Raw genomic sequence first — 23019 nt, forward strand, 5'->3', positions numbered from 1 at the left:
ACTTGGATGTCCTCCTGTCAACTCAAACTTAATATGTCCAGAACAGAGTGCCTTATCTTCCCACCTATATCCTGTCCTCCCCCTGACTTTCCCATCACTGTAGACAGCACCATGATCCTTCCTGTCTCACAAGACTGTAACCTTGGTATTATGCTGGACTCCTCTCTCGCATTCAACCCACATATTCAATCCATCTCTAAATCCTGTCGGTCACACCCTCACAACATTGCTAAAAACGCCCTTTCCTCTCCATTCAAACTGCTACGACATTAATACAATCACTCATCCTATCCTTCCTGGATTATTTCATCAGCCTCCCTGCTAAATCTCCCAACCTCCTGCCCCTCCAGTCCACACTTCACTCTCCTGCCTAAATAATCATTCTACAAAAATGTTCAAGACCTGTCACCCTCCTCCTCAAAAATCTCCAGTGGTTGCCTATCCACCTCTGTATCAAACAGATTTTACTTGCACATTACTATTCTATTTATTTTGGTAATGATGTGCATATAGCTATAATTCTATTTGCTTTGTCGATTTTGACACCTGTCTACATGTTTTGTTTTATTGTTCTAGACTGTGAGCCCATTGTTGGGTAGGGAGCGTCTCTATATGTTGCTAACTTGTACTTCCCAAGTGCTTAGTACAGTGCTCTGCACACAGTAAGTGCTCAATAAATACTATTGAGTTAATTATTGAGTGATTACTGTGTGCAGAGCACTGTACTAAGAGCTTGGGAAGTACAAGTGGGCAACATATAAAGATGGTCCCTACCCAACAACAGGCTCCAGTCTAGATGAATGAATTTCCCTTCCTGCAGATATAGTTTGCTACAAACCGGCAGGGCTTTCTTTCCCAATTCACTTCTGAAAAATACAAATGAAAACAAATGAAGTCCTTCTGAAAAAAGCAAAGCCAGGCAAATCATTTCAGTCTCTAAAGAGAATCGTGCAAAAAAATAAATAAATAAAAAGATTAAGACATAGAATGCAGTAAAAACAGGATGTGGATGCATGATTTCCAATTTCCAATCTCTAGAAAAGGTAAGGCTGTTGTTTCTATTGGTCCCGGCCCACTGTGCTAGTTCATAGTGTCTGGTATTTATTGAGCGCTTATTTTCCCCCTTTTATTCCCCCTTTTAGATCCCCCTTTTAGACTGTGAGCCCACTGTTGGGTAGAGACCGTCTCTATATGTTGCCAACTTGTACTTCCCAAGTGCTTAGTACAGTGCTCTGCACACAGTAAGCACTCAATAAATATGATTGATTGATTATTGAATGCAGAATGCTGCACTAAGTGCTTGGGAATGGACAATACAATTGAAGTAGCACAGTGTAATGGATAAAGCATGGGACTGGGAGTCGAAGGTCATGGGTTCTAATCCTGGATCTGCCACTTGTCTGCTGTGTGTCCTTGGGCAAGTCACTTCACTTCTCTGTGCCTCAGTTCCCTCATCTGCCAAATGGGAATTAAGACTGTGAGCCCCACATGGGACAGGGGCTTTGTCGAACCCAAATTTCCTGTACCCGCCCCAGAGCTTAGTGCAGTGCCTGGCACATGGTAAGCATTTAATACCATAATTATCATTATTTTTATTATTGATTAATACGATCCCTACCCTAAAGGAGCTTCCGATCTATCTTACTTATCTTGCCTTAGGTCCACAACATATTTCATGAAGGGCAAGGTAACTCAAAAGCAGTCATAAAAATATTACCTCACAAAACACAGACAGTTTTTTAGACAGTAAGCTCTCTGTGGGAAGGGAATAGGTCTACCAATCCTGTTACACTGTACTTTCCCAAGCACTTAGATAATAACAATAATAATAATAATGGCATTTGTTAAGCACTTTCTATGTGCCAGGCACTGTACTAAACTCTTGGGTGGCTACAAGAAAATTGGGTTGGATACAGTCCCTGCCCCACGTGGGGCTCACAGACTCAATCCCCGTTGTACAGATGAGGTCACTGAGGACTGGAGAAGTGAAATGACTTGCTCAAGGTCACACAGCAGACAAGTGGTGGAATGGGGATTAGAATCCATGATTCTGATTCCCAAGCCCTGGCTCTATCCACTCTGCCATGCTGCTTTTCAGAACTCTGTACCCACCAAGAACTCAATAAATATGACTGCATGATTGATGCCTTAATGAACTTGAGCTATCATGAAAAATGAACAATCCTATCTATGGTGAGGATGGAGAACACAAATGAGTCAGACAACATCACTGATTCAGTGTTCATTTATTCAATCATAGTTATTGAGTGCTTACTGTGTGCAGAGCACTGGTTATTCTATGAAGCATTAATTGAAAATGAAGCCCATCAATCCCAGATTACCTACCTATAGAAATTTGACAATATTAGAATGGAATTGCCTGCTTAATTATCCCTGTCACCCTTGGTGAGTTCACCTAACTTTCCTTATTACTGACATTCAAATCCAGCAGACCTATGAAGATCGTGAGTTAAGCCTGAGATTGTTTCCAAAGATATCAGAATAACAACTCCACAAGCTATAATTAGGTCAGGAACTGTCAGCCTTCTAAGTATTAGTGGAAGAGTGAAAAGAAGAAAAAAAAACCTATTTCTTTAGACTACTTTAACAAAAAAAAATTTGTTCAATTCTTTTAAAATCAGTAACAGGATACACGCTATTTAGTACGCTTCCATGCTAAACAAAGCAAAAGTAGTGAAATAAATGATATTTTCTGTTATTGACTTGCTCTTATGTTTGGGTATCTTGGGGATAATAATAATAATGATAATAATGATAATGATAATAATAATAATAATAATAATAATGGCATTTGGTAACCGATTACTATGTGCAAAGCACTTTTTTATGTGCTGAGGGGGGATACAAGGTGATCAGGTTGTCCCACGAGGGACTCACAGTCTTTATCCCCATTTTACAGAGAAGCAGCTTGGCTCAGTGGAAAGAACATGGGATTTGGAGTCAGACGTCATGGGTTCGAATCCCAGCTCTGCCACATGTCTGCTGTGTGACCTTGGGCAAGTCACTTAACTTCTCTGAGCCTCAGTTACCTCATCTGTAAAATGGAGATTAAGACTGTGAGCCTCATGTAGGGCAACCTGATCACCTTGTATCACCCCCAGGGCTTAGAACAGTGCTTTGCACATAGTAAGCGCTTAACAAATGCCATTATTATTATTATTATTATTGTTACATATGAGATAACTGAGGCTCAGAGAAGTTAAGTGACTTGCCCAAATTCACACATCTGACAAGTGGCAGAGGCAGGATTAGAACCCATGACCTCTGGCTCCCAAGCCTGTGCTCTTTCCACTGAGCCATGCTGCTTCTTTCAAAGGATCTTTGACGTTTTTGGTCGGTATCATGGGGAGGGTGGGTCAAGACTGGCTACAGATTCTCAACTCTGCCCCAGCTGTTCTTAAGTTTCTCTTACACCGTAGAGTTGTGTTTTTGCAGGATTCTATATTGAGGTACTCACCCTGTGTCCAACACTGCACTCTACTAATAATCATATTGATAATAATTTTGGCAATTGTGAAGTACTTCCTATGACCCAGGCACTCTTCTAAGCCCTGTGGTGGATACAAGCAAATTGGGTTGAACAGTCTCAATCCCCTTTTTTAGATGAGGTAACTGAGGCACAGATAAGTTAAGTGAGTTGCCCAAGGTCACACAGCAGATAAGTGGCAGATCTGGGACTAGAGCCCAAGTCTTTCTGACTCCCAAACTCATGCTTCATCCACTAGGTCACCCTGACAGTCTCTTATTGAAGAAGGACACTTCCTTATTCTGTTATCGCACTGTGACCAAAATAGCATTTATTCATTCAATCATATGTATTGAGTGCTTATTGTGTGCAGAGCACTGTACTAAGCGCTTGGGAAGTACAAGTTGGCAACATATAGAGACGGTCCCTACTCAACAACGGGCTCACAGTCTAGAAGGGGGAGACAGACAACAAAACATGTGGACAGGTGTCAAGTCATCAGAACGAATAGAATTAAAGCTAAATGCACATCATTAACCAAATAAATAGAAAATACGTACAAGTAAAATAGAGTAATAAATCTGTACAAACATATATACAGGTGCTGTGGGGAGGGGAAGGACGTAGGGCGGGGGGGATGAGGAGGAGGAGAGGAAAAAAGGGGGCTCAGTTTGGGAAGGCCTCTTGGAGGAGGTGAGCTCTCAGTAGGGCTTTGAAGGGAGGAAGAGAGCTAGCTTGGCGGATGTGGGGAGGGAGGGCATTCCAGGCCAGGGGGAGGACGTGGGCCAGGGGTTCATCATCATCATCAATCATATTTATTGAGCACTTACTGTGTGCAGAGCACTGTACTAAGCGCTTGGGAAGTACAAGTTGGCAACATATAGAGACAGTCCCTACCCAATAGTGGGCTCACAGTCTAAAAGGGGGTTGATGGCAGGACAGGCGAGAACGAGGTACAGTGAAATGAAAATGAAATGATGATTGAAAACACAGTGAAACAATGAAAACACAGTGCAAACGCGCATTCTAGAAGAACCGATTGCACTCAGTTACGAGGCACATCACCTTTGAGATGATGACCTCTTTCTTCCCTTATTCACTTCCTCTTGGGTTTCAGGATCTTCAGCTCATTTATGGTGCTGGGGGTTTCACCCTCCCATAATGGTTCATTTTCCCCAAATCCCTTTGCCCACACATAATAATAATAATAATAATAATAATAATAATAATAATAATAATAATAATAATAATAACATTTGTTAAGCACTTACTATGTGCCAAGGACTGTTCTAAGCACTGGGGATATACAAGGTAATCAGGTTGTCCCACGTGGAGCTCACAGTCTTAATCCCCATTTTACAAATGAGGGAACTCAGACTCAGAGAAGTTAAGCAACTTGCCCAAGGTCACACAGCAGACATGTGGCGGAGCCAGGATTAGAACCCATGACCTCTGACTCCCAAACCCGTGCTCTTTCCACTGAGCCATGCTGCTTCTCTATAATAATGGAAAATAATCGTATTATTTGTTAAGCACTTACTATGTGCCAAGCATTGCCCAAGATATCAGATCCCACATAGGGCTCACAGTCAGTAAGAGGGAGAACAGGTAAAAATCCCCATTTTGTACTTGAGGAAACCGAGGCACTCAAAAGGTAGGTGACTTGACCAAGATCACACAGCAGACAAGGGGCTGAGGCTGGCTTAGAAACCAGGTCCTCTGACCAACAGCTTCATACTCTTTTCACTAGGAAAAACTGCTTCCCTGCCAAATTCATGGGTGCAAGTAGAAGGAGAGAAAGAATCAGTCCACTTATTATCAGGATTTTAATTCTGTGCCCTAAGATACTGGCAAACTGGGCAGGAAGAAGCAGCATGTCCTAGTGGATAGAGCATGGGCTTGGGAGTCTCTCCCCCTCCTCATCCCCCCGCCTTACCTCCTTCCCCTCCCCACAGCACCTGTATATATGTTTGTACGAATTTATTACTCTATTTATTTATTTACTTTATTTGTGCATACTTATTCTATTTATTTTATTTTGTTAATACGTTTTGTTTTGTTCTCTGTCTCCCCCTTCTAGATGGTGAGCCCACTGTTGGGTAGGGACCGTCTCTATATGTTGCCAACTTGTGCTTCCCAAGCGCTTAGTACAGTGCTCTGCACACAGTAAGCACTCAATAAATACGACTGAATGAATGAATGAGTCAGAAGGACCTGGGTTCTAATCCGGGATCCGCCTCTTGTCTGTCATGTAACCTTGGGCAAGTCACTCACAGTCTCAATCCCCATTTCACAGATGAGGTAAGTGAGGCATTCCCCTCTCAGGGTTGCACCTGGAGAGTTTCCAGTCCTTTACCCCACCCAATCGTATTTACTGAGCACTTACTGTGTGAAGAGCACTGTACTAAGCGCTTGGGAAGTACAAGTTGGCAACATATAGAGACAGTCCCTACCCAACAGTGGGCTCACAGTCTAAAAGGGGGAGACGGAGAACAAAACCAAACATACAAAATAAAATAAATAGAATAGATATATACAAGTAAAATAAATAAATAAATAAATAGAGTAAAAAATATGTACAAACATATATACATTGTCACCTGTGTGACCTTGGGCAAGTTACTAGTCTCAACTATGGGAGGGAGAGTCAAGCAGAGGCCTACCCATTCCATTCCTAGCTTGCCCAGTGGCTAGCGAGTGGCAGGCCGTCTGCTAAAAGTCAAAACTCACCCATGCTCGGCAGCAGCCGCATGGCAGAGATTCGAGGACGGAGACTCGAGTTTACCACGCAGATGGCGACAATGGTAAACTACGTCTGGATTTTTACACAAAAATTCCATGGATGCATTACCAGAATGATTGCAGCGGGAGAGCGGGGTGCTCTGGGAGAGATGTGTCCTTGGTGTCCCTATGGGTTGGAAACGACTCGACGGCATAAGGCAAGTGGGGCACAGAGAAGTGAAGTGATTTGCCCAAGTTCACACAGCAGACAAGTGGTGAGCCTGTTTCCTCATTCCAGAAGTGTCTGCCTCCAATCCCTTTTCCCTACATGTATTCTTAGACTGTAATAATAATAATAATTTTAGTATTTGTTAAGCGCTTACTATGTGCAAAGCACTGTTCTAAGTGCTGGGGAGGATACAAGGTGATAAGGTTGTCCCCCGTGGGGCTCACAGTCTCCATCCTCATTTTACAGAGGAGGTAACTGAGGCCCAGAGAAGTGAAGTGACTTGCCCAAAGTCACACAGCTGACAACGGGCGGAGCCGGGATTCGAACCCATGACCTCGGACTCCAAAGCCCGGGCTCTTTTCCACTGAGCTACGCTGCTTTTCTGTAAGTCCCCCGAGGGAAAGGGACCACGTCCAATTCCAACCTGTACATTCTCTTTCAGAGCTTAGTGCTGTAAGCACTTAATACTTTTACTACTAGTGCTACTGCTGCAGCTCTGGATACGAGATTATCAGAATGACAGAGTACCACACAGGGATCACAATTGCCTTTATCTTCATTATGAGATGAGAAAAATGAGGTACAGAGAAGGTAAGTGACTTGCCCAGGGTCACGGAAAAATCCAGTGGCAGAGCTGGGGCAAGAATGAAGGTCATCCTGTATATATGTATATATGTTTGTACATATTTATTACTCTATTTATTTATTTATTTTACTTGTACATACCTATTCTATTTATTTTATTTTGTTAGTATGTTTGGTTTTGTTCTCTGTCTCCCCCTTTTTAGACTGGGAGCCCACTGTTGGGTAGGGACTGTCTCTATATGTTGCCAACTTGTACTTCCCAAGCGCTTAGTACAGTGCTCTACACACAGTAAGCGCTCAATAAATGTGATTGATTGATTGATCTGACGTCCACTGTTATTCCTTTATGTTGTGTTGCCAAGTTATGTTGCCAACTTGTACTTCCCAAGCGCTTAGTACAGGGCTCTGCACACAGTAAGCACTCAATAAATATGATTGAATGAATTCCTTTTTACTAGATGCTCAAAGAGACTGAGCATTGGAAAATTCTGACCAACACTTGGGATACTGTGAGTCCGTTCAGGACAGAGACTTTTCCACGCTGATTATCGGGTATTGACCGCAGTGCTTAATGTGGTGTTTGGCACATAAGTCTTTTGGAAGATAGGAAAAACAACACAAGTACAAAATGGGGAAAGGAAACCCGGGCCTATGTGAAAGAAAAATAGACTGAATATGAATCAGCAGTGGAATCCCGCTTCGGCAATAGCCAACGCCAACACTGGGAAGTTGTCTTTCCAAAGTACACTGTTATGGTCAATGCTTATTCACAGTTGTGTGTCCAGTTTTAGAGAATGCTGTTTGAAAAGGGTCAAGAGAAAGTGAAGAGGGTGCAGGGAAAAATTGTTAGAGGAATAATAATAATAATGGCATTTGTTAAGCGCTTACTATGTACCAAGCACTGTTCTAAGCACTGAGGGGGGGTGCAAGGTAATCAGATTGCCCCACATGGGGCTCACAGTCTCAATCCCCATTTTACAGATGAGGTAACTGAGGCACAGAGAAGTTAAGTGACTTGCCCAAAGTCACACAGCTGTCAAGTAGTGGAACTGGGATTAGAACCCGTGACCTCTGACTCCCAAAGCCCTGCTCTTTCCACTGAGCCACACTGCTTCTCAGGAGGTCATCCAATCCTGAGATCACATGGTGTAGCGGAGAGAGCATAGGGCTGGAAGTCAGAAGGTCATGTCTAATCCCCGCTCCACCACTTGTCTGCTGTGTGACCTTGGGAAAGTCATTTCACTTCTCTGGGCCTCAGTGACCTCATCTGTACAACGGGGATTGAGTCTGTGAGCCCCACGTGAGGCAGGGACCATGTCCAACCTGATTACCTTATATCCACCCCAGTGCTTAGTACAGTGCCTGGCACATAACAAGTGCTTAATAAATGCCATTAAAAAAAAGAACTTGGACTTGAATACAATATAGAAATGATTACAATCACCCAGAGAAAGAATGGAAAAATAAGACAAACACTGTGCTCTTTTGAGTCTCCTAAGGAGAGAGACTTGTCCAAACTTATTATTGGGTATTGACTGCATTGTTTAGCAAAGTGTTTGGCACATAAGTGCTTCGTAAATACTAGATTAATAATACTAACCAATATGGATGGAATCAGAGTAGCCTAGAGGAAAGAGGCTGGGCCTGTTAGTCCGAAGACCTAGGTTCTAATCTCACCTCTGCCACTTACCTGCTGTGTGACCTTGGGCAAATCACTTCACTTCTCTGAGCCTCAGTTCCCTCCTCTGCAGGATGCGGATTCACTACCTGTTCTTTATTCTACCAAAGACAGTGAGCCCCATGTAGGAGCTGATTTCCCTTTATCTACCCCAGAGCTTAGTGCAGTGACTGACACCCAGTAAGTACGCAAATACTGTTATGAGTGTTATCAAGTCCAATTAAACTGTCAGCCACTGAGAACAGAATAGTAAATGAACAGTCAAAAACCCAATCCCCATATTGTTTGCAATTTCAATATACTGCATTATTTCCTAAAATGCCTTTGGAGGCTTCCTAAAGAATGTGCAGTTCTCCCAGCAGAGCCATGGGATCAAGAGAAATCATTAGAAGCCATGGTAATTATTATAGTTCCTTGAGAGACTATTGTTCCTTTAGGAAAATTATATATTTTAAAAAAAAGTTCTTCCCAAAGATACGTGCATCTGTCTGTCAAAGGGCCTTATTGAAATAATGAGCCTCTAGAGATGAAAATTTAAAAATGAAGAATAAAAACTCTGACTCTTTCTTAGTCTGAAGAAATCTGTGAAATATAAAATTTTTAAAAATGAACAAATCTGACAGTTTGGCAAAAGTACCTTTGTCACAAATGAAAAGAATTCAGCCTCAAAACCAAAAAACGAGTCACCTGGTGTTGGAACAGGAGTGGAATGACAGTTTCATTACAACAAATCTTTTGCATAAAATCAAACTGTTTCATGAATTGCCAGATGGTTCATTTGTTATTAAAAATGAAATGAAAATACTGCCTTGTTCTGGAAGACTTTACCAAAGTTGTTTTTTCTTTATTTTCCTTCTTTTTTCCTACATAAGTTCTCATTTAAATGGTTCACTTCCTCTATACCATCTTCCACTTCTACTGCTGCTGATTACCAAACCATGTTTATGTAAACATAACATAACACTGTGGACCACCCACTTCTCCTCAACACGCTATCCAACCTTGGCTTCACAGACTCTGTCCTCTCGTGATTCTCCTCATCTCCCCAGCCGTTCATTCTCAGTCTCTTTTGTGGGTTCCTCCTCCTCCTCCCATCCCCTTACTGTAGGGTTTCCTCAAGGGTCAGTTCTTGGTCCCCTTCTGTTCTCGATCTACACTCACTCCCTTGGTGACCTCATTCGCTCCCACGGCTTCTACTATCATCTCTACGCTGATGACACCCAAATCTACATCTCTGCCCCTGCTCTCTCCCCCTTCCTCCAGGCTCGCATCTCCTCCTGCCTTCAGGACATCTCCATCTGGATGTCTGCCCGCCATCTAAAACTCAACTTGTCCAAGACTGAATTCCTTGTCTTCCCTCCCAAACCCTGCCTTCTCCCTGACTTTCCTGTCACTGTTGACGGCACTACCATCCTTCCCGTCTCACAAGCCCACAAACTTGGTGTCATCCTCGACTCTGCTCTCTCGTTCACCCCTCACATCCAATCCATCACCAAAACCTGCCGGTTTCACCTCCGCAACATCGCCAAGATCCGCCCTTTCCTCTCCATCCAAACCACTACCCTGCTCGTTCAAGCTCTCAAACTATCCCCTCTGGACTACTGTATCAGCCTCCTCTCCGATCTCCCATCCTAGTGTCTCTCCCCACTTCAGTCCATACTTCATGCTGTTGCCCGGATCGTCTGTCCAGAAACACTCTGGGCATGTCATTCCCCTCCTCAAAAATCTCCAGTGGCTACCAATCAACCTACGCATCAGGCAAAAACTCCTCACCCTCAGCTTCAAGACTCTCCATCACCTCGCCCCCTCCTACCTCACCCCCCTTCTTTCCTTCTCCAGCCCAGCCCGCACCCTCCACTCCTCTGCCGCTAATCTCCTCACAGTGCCTCGTTCTCACCTGTCCCGCCGTCGACATCCGGCCACGTCCTCCCCCTGGCCTGGAATGCCCTCCCTCGGCACATCCGCCAAGCTAGCTCTCTTCCTCCCTTCAAGGCCCTACTGAGAGCTCACCTCCTCCAGGAGGCCTTCCCAGACTAAGCCCCTTCCTTCCTCTCCCCCACCCCATCCCCCCGCCTTACCTCCTTCCCCTCCCCACAACACCTGTATATATGTATATATGTTTGTATGTATTTATTACTCTATTTTATTTGTACATATTTATTCTATTTATTTTATTTTGTTAATATGTTTTGTTTTGTTCTCTGTCTCCCCCTTCTAGACTGTGCGCCTGCTGTTGGGTAGGGACCGTCTCTATATGTTGCCAACTTGTACTTCCCAAGCGCTTAGTACAGTGCTCTGCACACAGTAAGTGCTCAATAAATATGATTGAATGAATGAATGAATAAACAGCTATTCACTTTGTAATCAGCCTACATGCCTTGTCCAGTCAACTCAGCAACTCTTCAAACCACAGACCATGACATCATACAGGCTTGTGGAGTGATAATGATAATAGTAGTTGTGGTATTTGTTAAGCACTTACTATGCTCCACATAGGTGCTAAGTGCTGGGGTAGATAAGAGATAATCAGGCCAGACACAGTCTCTGTACCACAGGGGGCTCATAGTCTACACCCTCAATTAATCAGTGGTATTCATTGACTAAATAAATGGTATTTATTTACTGTGTGCAGTGTGTGTATTAAGCGGGAGACTTAGTACGATGAGTTGGTAGACCCGATCCCTGCTCAGGAGAACTTGCAGTGTGCAGGGAGAGACATACATAAGCGCTTAGTACAGTGCTCTGCACACAGTACTAACAATAATGATGGTATTTGTTAAGCGCTTACTATGTGCAAAGCACTGTTCTAAGTGCTGGGGAGGTTACAAAGTGATCAGGTTGTCCCGGGGGAGCTCACAGTTTTAATCCCCATTTTACAGATGAGGTAACTGAGGCACAGGGAAGTTAAGTGACTTGCCCAAAATCACACAGCTGACAGTTGGCAGAGCCGGGATTTGAACCCATGACCTCTGACTCCAAAGCCCGTGCTCTTTCCACTGAGCCACGCTGCTTCTCAGTAAGTGCTCAATAAATACGATTGAGTGAATGAATACATTAAAATAAATTATAGATAGGGGAAATAGAGTTTAAAGATACGTATATAAGTACTGGGGTGTGAATCGAAGGGCTTAAGCGGACCGTCAGTTATGCCCATTTTGCAGATGAAGAAACTGAGGCCCAGAGAGATTAAGTGACTTGTCTAAAGTCACACAGCAGGCCAACGGCTAAGCTGGAATTAGAACACCAGTCTAAGACACCCCAACCCATGTTCTTTCCAGTAGGCCACTAAGGCCAGATGTGGAACTAGCCCGTAAGCTTCTAGACAGCTGGGGTCATGTCTACCACCTATTTCCTTCTACTCTCCCCAAAGCTTAATACAGTAATCTACACACAGTAAGTGCTTAACTGATTGACTGGCTGGAGTTTCAAGTGTGGCAAAATAGGAGTAGTAGTAGTAATAGTATTTATTAATTGCTTACTACGTGCAGAGCACTGTATTAAGAGCTTGGAAATGTACAGTAGAGTTGATAAACATGGACACTGCTCACAAGGGGCTTACATTCTACAGGCTACCCCAAGGAAACCCAAATCATCATCTCCAAATACCACAATTTCATGGTGATTCTGAACAATTAAGAAGGTTGCCTTTTGGACCAGATCCTCTTTCAGAGTAAGCATAAGAATATAAGAACACCTCACTAGATTGCAAGACCCTAGATGGTATGTCTAGTCATGAGATCACTACATTGCAAGACCCTAACTGACGATCCAGGCACTTATCATACCCGCCCTTGATTACCACATCGGTCTTCTTACTGACCTTAGTACCGCCTAATTCTCCCCTCTCCAGTCCATGTTTCACTCTACTGCAAGATCTTTTTTCCAGGAAGTATGTTCAGTCCATGTTTCTCCACTCCTCAAGAACCTCCGGCGTCTGCCCATCCACCTCAAATGGAAACTCCTTGCCATTGGCTTTAAAGCACTGATTCACCTTGCCAACTCCTACCTTAACTGGCTGATTTCCTCCTACAACCCAGCTCGCTCACTTTAATCCTCCAATGCCAACTCACTCACTGTGCCTCCATCCTATCTCACTTCTGAGTTCTTGCTCATGTCCTGCCTCTGGCTTGGAACTCCCTCCCCTTTCATTTTTAACAGACCGATCCTCTCTCCTCCTTCAAAGCCTTATTAAAATCATGTCTCCTCCAAAAGGCTTTCTTCAACTAAGCCCTCATTTTCTCTGTCCCTCTCCCTTCTGTGTCAACCACACACTTCGATCTGTACCCTTTAAGCACTCTATATTCATCCCACACTCAGCCCCACAATACTTACATACATATCCACAATTTATATTAAGGTCTGTCTGCCTCTCTTAATTGTTAGCCCTTTGTGGGCACGGAACATCCCTACCAATTCTGTTATGTCGCGGTTTCCCCGGTGCTTAGTACAGTGATCTGCACACAGTAAGAGTTCAGTAAGGATGACTGATGATAGTTCTAAGCCCACCTTTTCTTCCTCTTCTAATCTCCTCACTATATCATGAAACCAGATCTTCCAACTCCAATCCTTTCCTCTCATTCTTCCTCCTGCCTGAAACCTCCTTGTATTTCAATTCTGCCGGACCCCAAATCTCCTTATCTCCAAGACCCACCTTTAACTCCATCTCCATCAAAAGGGGTTTTTCATTAATATTTCCCTTCTCAGTTGGAACAAATCTTTTAGCCACCCTTAAAACCCATGCCAATTCACCCATCTTTAACACTGACATCTCAACTTACATCTTTTTGCAGTTATTTTTCTATTTCTCCTCTGTATATATTCTTTCTCCTGTTCCCACAAGTTGAAAGTGATTTGTGCCTTTTCTGACACCTTCATTAGAGTGTAACCTTCTTGGCGTCAGTGGGCAGGTCTTCTAGTTTCTCTGAACTTTCCCAAGTACTTACTGAGGTTTGAATAAATAGTAGACATAATAAATTCAGTCGATTAAGTGATTGAAGTGCTATTTTGGGCCAGATTAAAATAGCAATGTGGTCTGGTTGTCTGTCTCCTCCAGAGACATTAAGAATGGTTGGAGGAATCATGGAAGAGTTTCCATCTTTAGCTTCCACCCAACCACCTCATAGAGATCTCTGTGATATCAGAGGAGCATCATTTTCACCATGTAGGCTATGAAAAGCAACTTGCCGTTCTTACTATTATATGCAACTGAGAATTTGCATTTATCTTCTTAGCTGGATCTGTCCGAAGTCACTAGGTTTTCTTACCTCCCGAAAGAAGGGGTGGTTTACTTTTGACCATAGGACTGGAATGCTGAAACTGGTTACTGAATGACATGAAGAGATGTGAGCTGAAATCTTCTGGGAGCTCAGCTTCCAGAAATGTCTTCATGAACAACTTGAAACCTTCAAAATCGATGGTCTGCAGGAGGATTAAAAAATGAAAAAAAATAAGATCAATTCCATATTGTATCTTCGGTAGTGGTTGGATTTTTAGCTATATTACGTTCAAGGTTATTGCTGGAAATATTCAATAGGCTTGACGGACAATCTCTGTGCAATGGCTAGGGTTGCTGATCTAACTGTAAACATCTAACACATCACTTCACAAAGGCACCCACTCCATTGCACATATAATAAGCTCTCAGTAAATGCCACTGAGTGATGTTTTCTGAGCTGGATTTCAAGCCTTGTTCATACCAATGTCTCTGGTAAGACCTGAAGGACTCCAGTCGGGGCTGAAAAAGACCCAAAATGGTGGCTTTCTATTCTATCAGCCTTTGTAGCCTATCTCTTCCCAATCCTCGCCCCTCCTAAATTGCCACCTACTTTTTCACCCTGCACTCATCAAAAAAGTTTGCACCTCTAGTTCATGCTACTCTGATCAATCAATCAATGAATGCTATCTATTGAACACTTACTGTGAGCAGAAAGCACTTGGGAGAGTACAGCACAAGAGACTTGGTACACTTGTTCCCTGCCCATAAAGATCTTACAGTGTACAGGGCAAGACAGACATTAATACAAATAAATTACAGATGTGTACCTAATTTCCTGTGGGGTTGAGGGTAAAGTGAATATCAAATGCTTAAAGGGTACAGATCCAAGTGCACAGGTGATGCAGAAAGGAGAGGAAAAGAGGGCTTAAATGGGGAAGGCCTCTTGGAGGAGGTCAGATCTCATATTTTTGTCAATATTCCTCTTGAGGGTCAGGCATTCTTTACAGCAACTTTACATCAGGTGCTGAACTGCAGTGTCATCATTATTGGAGGAGCAGAGTGAACTAGTGGAAAGAATCCAGTCCTGGGATCAGAGGACCTGGGTTCTAATCCTTTCTCTGCCACTTATCTATTGTGTGACCTTGGGCAAGATACTTAATTTTTCTGTGCTTCTGTGTAAAATTGGGATTCAATACTTCTTTTCCCTCCCACTTAGACTATAAACTCCATTTAGGACGGATATTACATCTGACCTGATTCCTGATTATCTAGTCTGTAAACTCATTTGGACAGGGACGGTTTCTGCTAATTCTTTTGTATTGTATTCTCCCAAATGCTTAGTACATTGCTCTGCACATAGTAAGCATTCAATAAATGATTGATAATAATAATAATAATGATGACATTCATTAAATGCTTACTATGTGTAAAGCACTGCTCTAAGCACTGGGGGGATAAAAGATCATCAGGTTGTGTCACAGGGGGCTCACAGTCTTAATCCCCATTTTACAGATGAGGGAACTGAGGCACAGAGAAGTTAAGTGACTTGCCCAAAGTCACACAGCTGACAATTGGCAGAGGCGGAATTTGAACCCATGACCTCTGACTCCAAAGCCCTGGCTGTTTCCACTGAGCCACACAGCTCCTCTTAGATAGATAGATTGACCTATCCCAGTGCTTAGGACAGTGTTTGTTACATAGTAAGCACTTAATAAATACCACACATCATCATCATCATCATCAACATTTCCTGAGCTCTTGATGTGGTATGGGGGAATCGCTAACAGAACACCAGGTCAGTGTGCTCAAGGAATTTATAATCCAATGATTTCTATGTGAGCCACCTGTCTGCTGTGTGGCCTTGAGCAAGTCACTTAATTTCCCTGGACCAGAGCTACCTCATCTGTAAAATAAGGATTGAGACTATGGGCCCCATGTGAGACATGGACTGTGTCCAACCTGATTACCTTGTATCCACCCCAGGGTTTAGTACAATGCCTGGTACATATTAAGTGCTTAACAAATACCATGAAAGGAAAGAACAAAAAGAAAAACTCTACCCCCTCAAAAGGTCAAGGAAGATGATTAGAAATGAAAAGAAAAAATATAATTTCAAGAGCAAAATCAAACCTACATTCTATTTTCAAAAACAAAACCAAATGTCATTGTATGCCCCAAACTACAAGGGAGATATGGGGATTGTAAAAAGAGTTACTATACTACTTGTATTGGCTGTACTAATTCCTCCACGATTTTTCTGTTCATTGCTATGAAGCAAACAGGCTTTACATAATGACTTGGCTCAGTTTCCCGGAAAAGGATCTCAGAGAGTACAGTTGGGCACCTCTTGGAAATGGCATGATCTAGTGGATAGAGCATGGGCTTGAGAGTCAGAAAGACCTGGATTCGAATCCACTCTGCCACTTTGCTGTGTAACCTTGAGCAGGTCACTTAGCTTCTCTGTACCTGAGTTTCCTCACCTTAAAGTGAGGATTAAGACTGTGAGCCTCATGTGGGAAGGGACTGTGTCCAACTTGGTTAGCTTGAAACCACCTCAGTGTTTGGTTCAGTGCTTGGCACATAGTAAGTGCTTAACAAACACCATAAAATATCATGTGTATAACCTCTTTTTGATCCTCTGAGAGGGCTCTCCTTTTTCCCCTCTCCCACGACCTTCCAGCTCTGGTTAGCACGAATGGGAATTAATCTAACCTGGACTTGTTCCTTTTGGGATTGTCACTGGGATACCCAGAGCCCATGGGATTACAGGATGATGATGATGATAAAATAATAATACTTATGTTCATTCATTCAATCATATTTATTGAGTGCTTATTGTGTGCAGAGCACTGTATTAAGCGTTTATATTCCGAGCACTGTACTAAGCACTGGCGTAAATAATTTGGTTGATATAGTTCTGGTCCCTGACAGGTCTTACAGTCTAAAAGGGAGGGAGAACAGATATTCACTTTAGAGATGGGGAAACTGAGACCCAGATAAATTCACTGATTTGTCAGAGATCACGTAGCGGACAAGTGGCAGAGCCGGGATTAGAACCCAGGGCCTCTGATCCCAGGCTTGTGCTCATTCCACTGGGTCACACCACTTGGGAAATCAGAATTTACACCCTAGTTAACTTCTCTGAAAGTAACCAAGAACTTGGGCTCGTGAAGACCAGAGTGGATCGCATTGGCTACACCTGGTTCCGAGAGGTTCACGGAAATGTCTTTATTTCTGTTCGGAGTGATAACTGGCTCTAAGCTGTCTTTAGTGGCTTGGAGATTCTCGGATCTATGAAGATTACTGATGTATCCCAAATAAAGGGAAATTATCTCCCTAGTCTATTCTCTTTTCCCCTTTGGCTAGGATTTCCAACTAAGAGTTTAAGAGCCTTCCTTACACCTCACACACACTCACCAAAGCCTCCCATCTTCAATGTCTCTGTCATTATTAGGCAGACACTGAGTTGCATGAGGCACAAGGGAGGCTAAATATGGGGATTTCCTCTTCACCTTCCACTCTTATATATCATCCCGTTTTCTGACTATTGCGAATGGAACGACCAGGCCCTTTTCTTTCCAGTGAAGATGATGAAAAACAAAAATGAAAACAAAATCCCAGCTCCAGGACTGTAAGTTCCTCCAGGAAAGCAGACTTTTTCATAGTTTTGTTCCTGGTACCATTTTCATAGAGATTCATTTAGGCTAGGTGCAGTCCATTAAACTCTTAAGGAACTTCTTCGGTTTTCCATTTCTTCCTGTCATATTTCCTCTCGCTGTTTTCTTTCCCAGATACTCCCAGTGGTGAAGGTTCAATAAATATGCCTAATCTTCTCTGGGCCTCTTCAACGTTTCCAGCTCCCGATGACTCTAGGGTATGCTGAGCCTTGAGTTTCACATCTGTTTCCTGGACTCATTTGTCCCTAATCCCTTTTTTATAATGATATCTGCTAAGTGCTTACTATGTGCCAGACACTGTACTAAGCACTGGGGTAGATATAAGTTAATCAGGTTGGACACAGTCTCTGTCCTCCATAGGGCTTACTGTCTTAATCCCCATTTTTCAGATGAGGGACCTGAAACCCAGGCAACTTAAATTATTTGACCAAGATCACACAGAAGACATGTGGCAGAGCAGGAATTAGAACCCAGGTCCTCTGATATCCAAGTCTGCACTCTTTCCACTGGGCCATGCTGCTTTCTGGAAAGCCAGATCTGCCCAGAAACTTTTCACACCCATTGGAGTATAAGCTCTTTGTGGGCAGGAAACACTTTGTGCTCCTCTGGACTGTAAGCTCCTTGTGGACAAGGAATGCATCTATCAACTTGGTTATTTTGTTCTCTCCCAAGTGCTTAGCACAGTGCTCTGCATACAGTAAATGCTCAATAAATCCTACTGACTGATTGATTGACTCTATGGTATCTCTCAAGCTCTTTGTCTAGTGCATGGCACTCTGAAGGTACTCAATCAATAGCACTGCAACTACTACAGGATCTGCCAATTGTCAGCTGTGTGACTTTGGGCAACTCACTTCACTTCTCTGTGCCTCCGTTCCCTCATCTGTAGAGTGGGGATGAAGATTGTGAGCCCCTTGTGGGACGACCTGAACACTTTGCAACCTCCCCAGCACTTAGAACAGTGCTTTGCACAAAGTAAGTGCTTAATAAATGTTATTATTATTATTATTATTACTATTATTATTATTATTATTATTATTATTATTATAAGACTATTAAAAAGCAATAGTTCCTGGTAGTTTGTTACTGATATGCAGTCAAAGGCTTTGATCCTTCTATGACCAATATATGGCTCATTTATGAAATTTCTGGTGGAGGGAGGACTAAGAGGGAAACAATTACCAAAAATGCCAGTCCTTTTCAGAAACACACACACCCGTGATTTCCTTCTAGCAAACAACCACCATCTGATTTGCTCTTCTGAGACAATGAAGCCACATTTTTATTGTTCCTCCACCCTAAAGGAAAAGTACTGGGGTTGTTTTGTGGGGGAAGGCTTTCTGAACTCCAGAATGACAAGTTTCTAGTGAACTAGAGAAGCAGCGTGGTTCAGTGGAAAGAGCCCGGGCTTTGGAGTCAGAGGTCATGCGTTCAAATCCTGCCTCCACCAATTGTCAGCTGTGTGACTTTGGGCAAGTCACTTAACTTCTCTGTGCCTCAGTTGCCTCATCGGTAAAATGGGGATTAAGACTGTGAGCCCCCCTGTGGGACAACCTGATCACTTTGTACCCTCCCCAGTGCTTAGAACAGTGCTTGGCACATAGCGCTTAATAAATGCTATAAAAAAAGTTACCATAACTCATCTAGCAACCTTGTTGAAACATCATCCCACATAAATTTAAATCGAAACCAGTTTGATCTGCGAGACGTGCCAGGACAAATCAAAGTGGTAATCACATTCACATTCCCACTCTGCCAACTCTGCCCTTTCCCCTGAAAAAGGCCTGGCCGTGGGACCCACACAGGTCTGGGATGGATGGAGGACACTTGTATTTATTTTTAGAATTGTCCAACTGTGATCCACTTATTCACTCCTGTTGCTTCATGTCAGCACATTTACACTTCCAGCATGGAGTAAAAGAACCAACAGAATGAAAAATCTGTGATAGAGAGAACTGTTCACTGCTCAATAATGGAATAAAACAACAAGCACCTTCAGAGCGCTTTTTCAGCCTTCTGGGAGCAGAGATATCAAGGTCAACAGAGAGAACAGCTCAAGATAGTGAGTGGGGCATGATAATAAGACTATTAAACACCCCCAGATGCCAATGTACAGTGAGACTCAATATATGAGAGGAGCTGAGAGAGTCTAGTTTCAAAAGTGGGTCAGGGAAATGATGTTTTATTCAGAGTGCTCGAGGATACCCTTGCTGTGCGGTAAGTACAGTGGCCAACTGAGGGCTTAAGAAAATTAGCTCTTTCAAGAGCTAACGGAGATGTGAGCTCAGCCAGGTCTCTTCTAATGGAATCCTTTTTTGGGTTCTAATTCCAGCTCCGCCAATTGCCTGCTGGTGGGTGACCTGGGGAAAGCCACTTAACTTTTCTGGGCCTCAGTTTCCTCATTGGTAAAATGGGGGCTAAATACCTGCTCTCCCTCCTGTTTAGACCGTGAGCCCAGTTTGAGAGAGGGACGGCTTCTGATCTGATTAGTCTTGTCTCTAACCCAACATTTAGAACAATGCTTGACAAATAGGAAGGGCTTAACAAATGTAAGAATAATAATTATAGCAATCATAATTATCAATCACTCATATTTACTGAATGTTTATCATGTGCAGAGCACTGTAATAAGGGACTGGGAAAGTACAGTATAACAGAGTTGGTAGACCTATTCCCCATCCAAAGGAGGTTACAGTCTAAAGGGGGAGACAGATAACAATACAAATAAATAAATTACAGATATGTATATAAGTACCGTGGGGCTGAGGGAGGGTGATGATGATTATGGTATTTGTTAAGCCCTTATTTTGTGCTAGGAACTGAACTAACTGTACTGTTCTCACTGTACTAGAGTAGCAGGGAAGCTTAGTGGAAAGAGCACAGGCTTGGGAGTCAGAGGAAATGGGTTCTAATCCCAGCTCCGCTACGTGTCTGCTGTGAGACCTTGGTTAAGTCATTTCACTTCTCTGTGCCTCAGTTCCCTCATCTGTAAACTGGGGATTAAGACTGTGAGCTCCACGTGGAACAACCTGATTACCTTGTATTTACCCCAGCACTTAGAACAGTGCTTGGCACATAGAGAAGCAGTGTGGCTCAATGGAAAGAGCACAGGCTTCGGAGTCAGAGGTCATGGGTTCAAACCCCAGCTCCATCGATTGTCAGCTGTGTGACTTTAGGCAAGTCACTTCACTTCTCTGGGCCTCAGTTACCTCGTCTGTAAAATGGGGATTAAGACTATGAGACCCCGTGGGACAACATTTATTTTATTTTGTTAATATTCTATTTATTTTATTTTGTTAATATGTTTTGTTTCGTTGTCTGTCTCCCCCTTCTAGACTGTGAGTCCGCTGTTGTGTAGGAACCGTCTCTATACGTTGCCAACTTGTACTTCCCAAGCGCTTAGTACCGTGCTCTGCACACAGTAAGCGCTCAATAAATACGATTGAATGAATGAATGAATGTAACCTCCCCAGTGCTTAGAACAGTGCTTTGCACATAGTAAGCGCTTAGTATAGTGCTCTGCACACAATAAGCGCTCAATAAATACGATTGAATGAATGAATGAATCTAATCCCATCTCTGCCACTTGTCTGCTGTGACTTTGGACAAGTCACTTCTCTGAGCCTCAGTTACCTCATCTATAAAAAAGGGATTAAGTCTGTGAGCCCTATATGGGACAGGGACTGTGTCCATCCTGATTACCTTGTACCTACCCCAGTGATTAGTAAAGTGCCCAGCACAGAATAAGCACTTAACAAATACCATAAAAAAATTAAACAAAACTTACCCATGCCTCTGGCCTGGAACATCTTCCTTTTTCATATCCAACAGATATTCACTCTCCCCAACCTCAAGCCCTTATTGATGGCAAGAGCCTGGGCTTGGTATTTGTTAAGCACTTACTAGATGCCTGGAACTGTACTAAGCTCTGGGGGAGATACAAGGTGATCAGGTTGTCCCACATGGTGCTCACAGTCTTAATCCCCATTTTACATATGAGATAACTGAGGCATAGAGAAGTTAAGTGAGTTGCCCAAGGTCACACAGTAGTCAAGATTAAGAGCTGGGATTAGAATTTCTTACTCCCTGGCCTGGGCTCTATCCACGAGGCCACATCTATCCCTTATTTAGTCTTTTAGACTGTGAGCCCACTGTTGGGTAGGGACTGTGTCTATATGTTGCCAATTTGTACTTCCCAAGAGCTTAGTACAGTGCTCTGCACACAGTAAGCGCTCAATAAATACGATTGATGATGATGATAGGGGAAAATCCAACCCTGTTTTACTATACTTTTCCAAGTGCTTAATGCAATGAGCTGAACATAGGTAAGTACTCAATATATACCATTGATTTATTGATTGGAGTAGATTCACTAGGGAATTTACCCTGTAGGGGAAGGTTTTTGGAGAGTTGGTTGGAGGAGGACAACATCGGCTGGAAAATCCAAGGAGGGAGGCTGTTCTAGTTAGAGAGACAGACTGTATAAACCTTTTATTTAATATCTTCTAAAAAAGTACAACCGAGAATACCTTCTTATTAATTCTTCCCCAAGAAGTATAATTATCAAATGGTTACCACTGAATAAAGAAAGATTTGTTCTGTTTTATAACTTCTCCTAATTCCTTCATATCCGTATAATTATCTGCACACTGAGAATCAACTCTTCCCTCTACTGCATAATGGAAGCATTAGTTCCTCAAAACTTTCACACTGTGCTTATTTAAGCAGACTCAAAAACTGAGGTCTATTTAAAAAAATGTATGGAAACTGCAAAGAGTGAAAGCAATAGCAGATCCTGAGATCAGCAAAATGCACCGTACTGTACCCATAACTCAATTGCCATATTAACCCTCTAGCCAGGGATAAAAGGCGTGGTGTCCTTTACCTAGCAATCAATCAATCAATCGTATTTATTGAGCGCTTACTGTGTGCAGAGCACTGTACTAAGCACTTGGGAAGTCCAAGTTGGCAACATATAGAGACAGTCCCTATCCAACAGTGGGCTCACAGTCTAAAACGGGGAGACAGAGAACAAAACCAAACATACTAACAAAATAATGCTAGCAGAATGATTTCACTTCTTTCCCCTCTTCCTAAAAAACATAGGGTTGAAAAAATTGAAAAATAATGAAGGAAAATGTAACAATTTATCATGCTTTCCAATGGAGAGTAAGTTTTGTTTTGTGGGATTCAGGAAAAGAAATTTAATGATGGAAATTTCATGATTGAACAATTAAAGGCATTTACTGAGTGCTTACTGTGTGTCAAGCACTGTACTAGGGGCTTGGGAGAGAACAATAGAGTTGGTCTACATGTTCAGTGCCCACAAAAAGCTCATAGTCTAGAGATATTAAAATAAATTATTGATAGGAAAAATGGGAGAGTATAGGGATATGTATTTAAGCACTGCGGGTTAGGCCGCTTTAT

General features: G+C 42.8%; 1 protein-coding gene across 2 annotated transcripts in view; it reads right to left on the reverse strand.

The window, feature by feature from the left end:
* The window catches only part of DGKB (diacylglycerol kinase beta), a 690045-nt gene that overhangs the window by 543327 nt on the left and 123699 nt on the right, over positions 1-23019 (reverse strand). For both annotated transcript variants that reach the window (XM_038767652.1, XM_038767643.1), the window contains one exon: positions 13965-14118. In XM_038767652.1, coding sequence (XP_038623580.1) covers positions 13965-14118 — 154 coding nt within the window. The remainder of the gene's footprint in view (positions 1-13964; positions 14119-23019) is intronic.

Source organism: Tachyglossus aculeatus, chromosome 2, assembly GCF_015852505.1.
Source record: "Tachyglossus aculeatus isolate mTacAcu1 chromosome 2, mTacAcu1.pri, whole genome shotgun sequence".
Classification (NCBI taxonomy): Eukaryota; Metazoa; Chordata; class Mammalia; order Monotremata; family Tachyglossidae; genus Tachyglossus; species Tachyglossus aculeatus.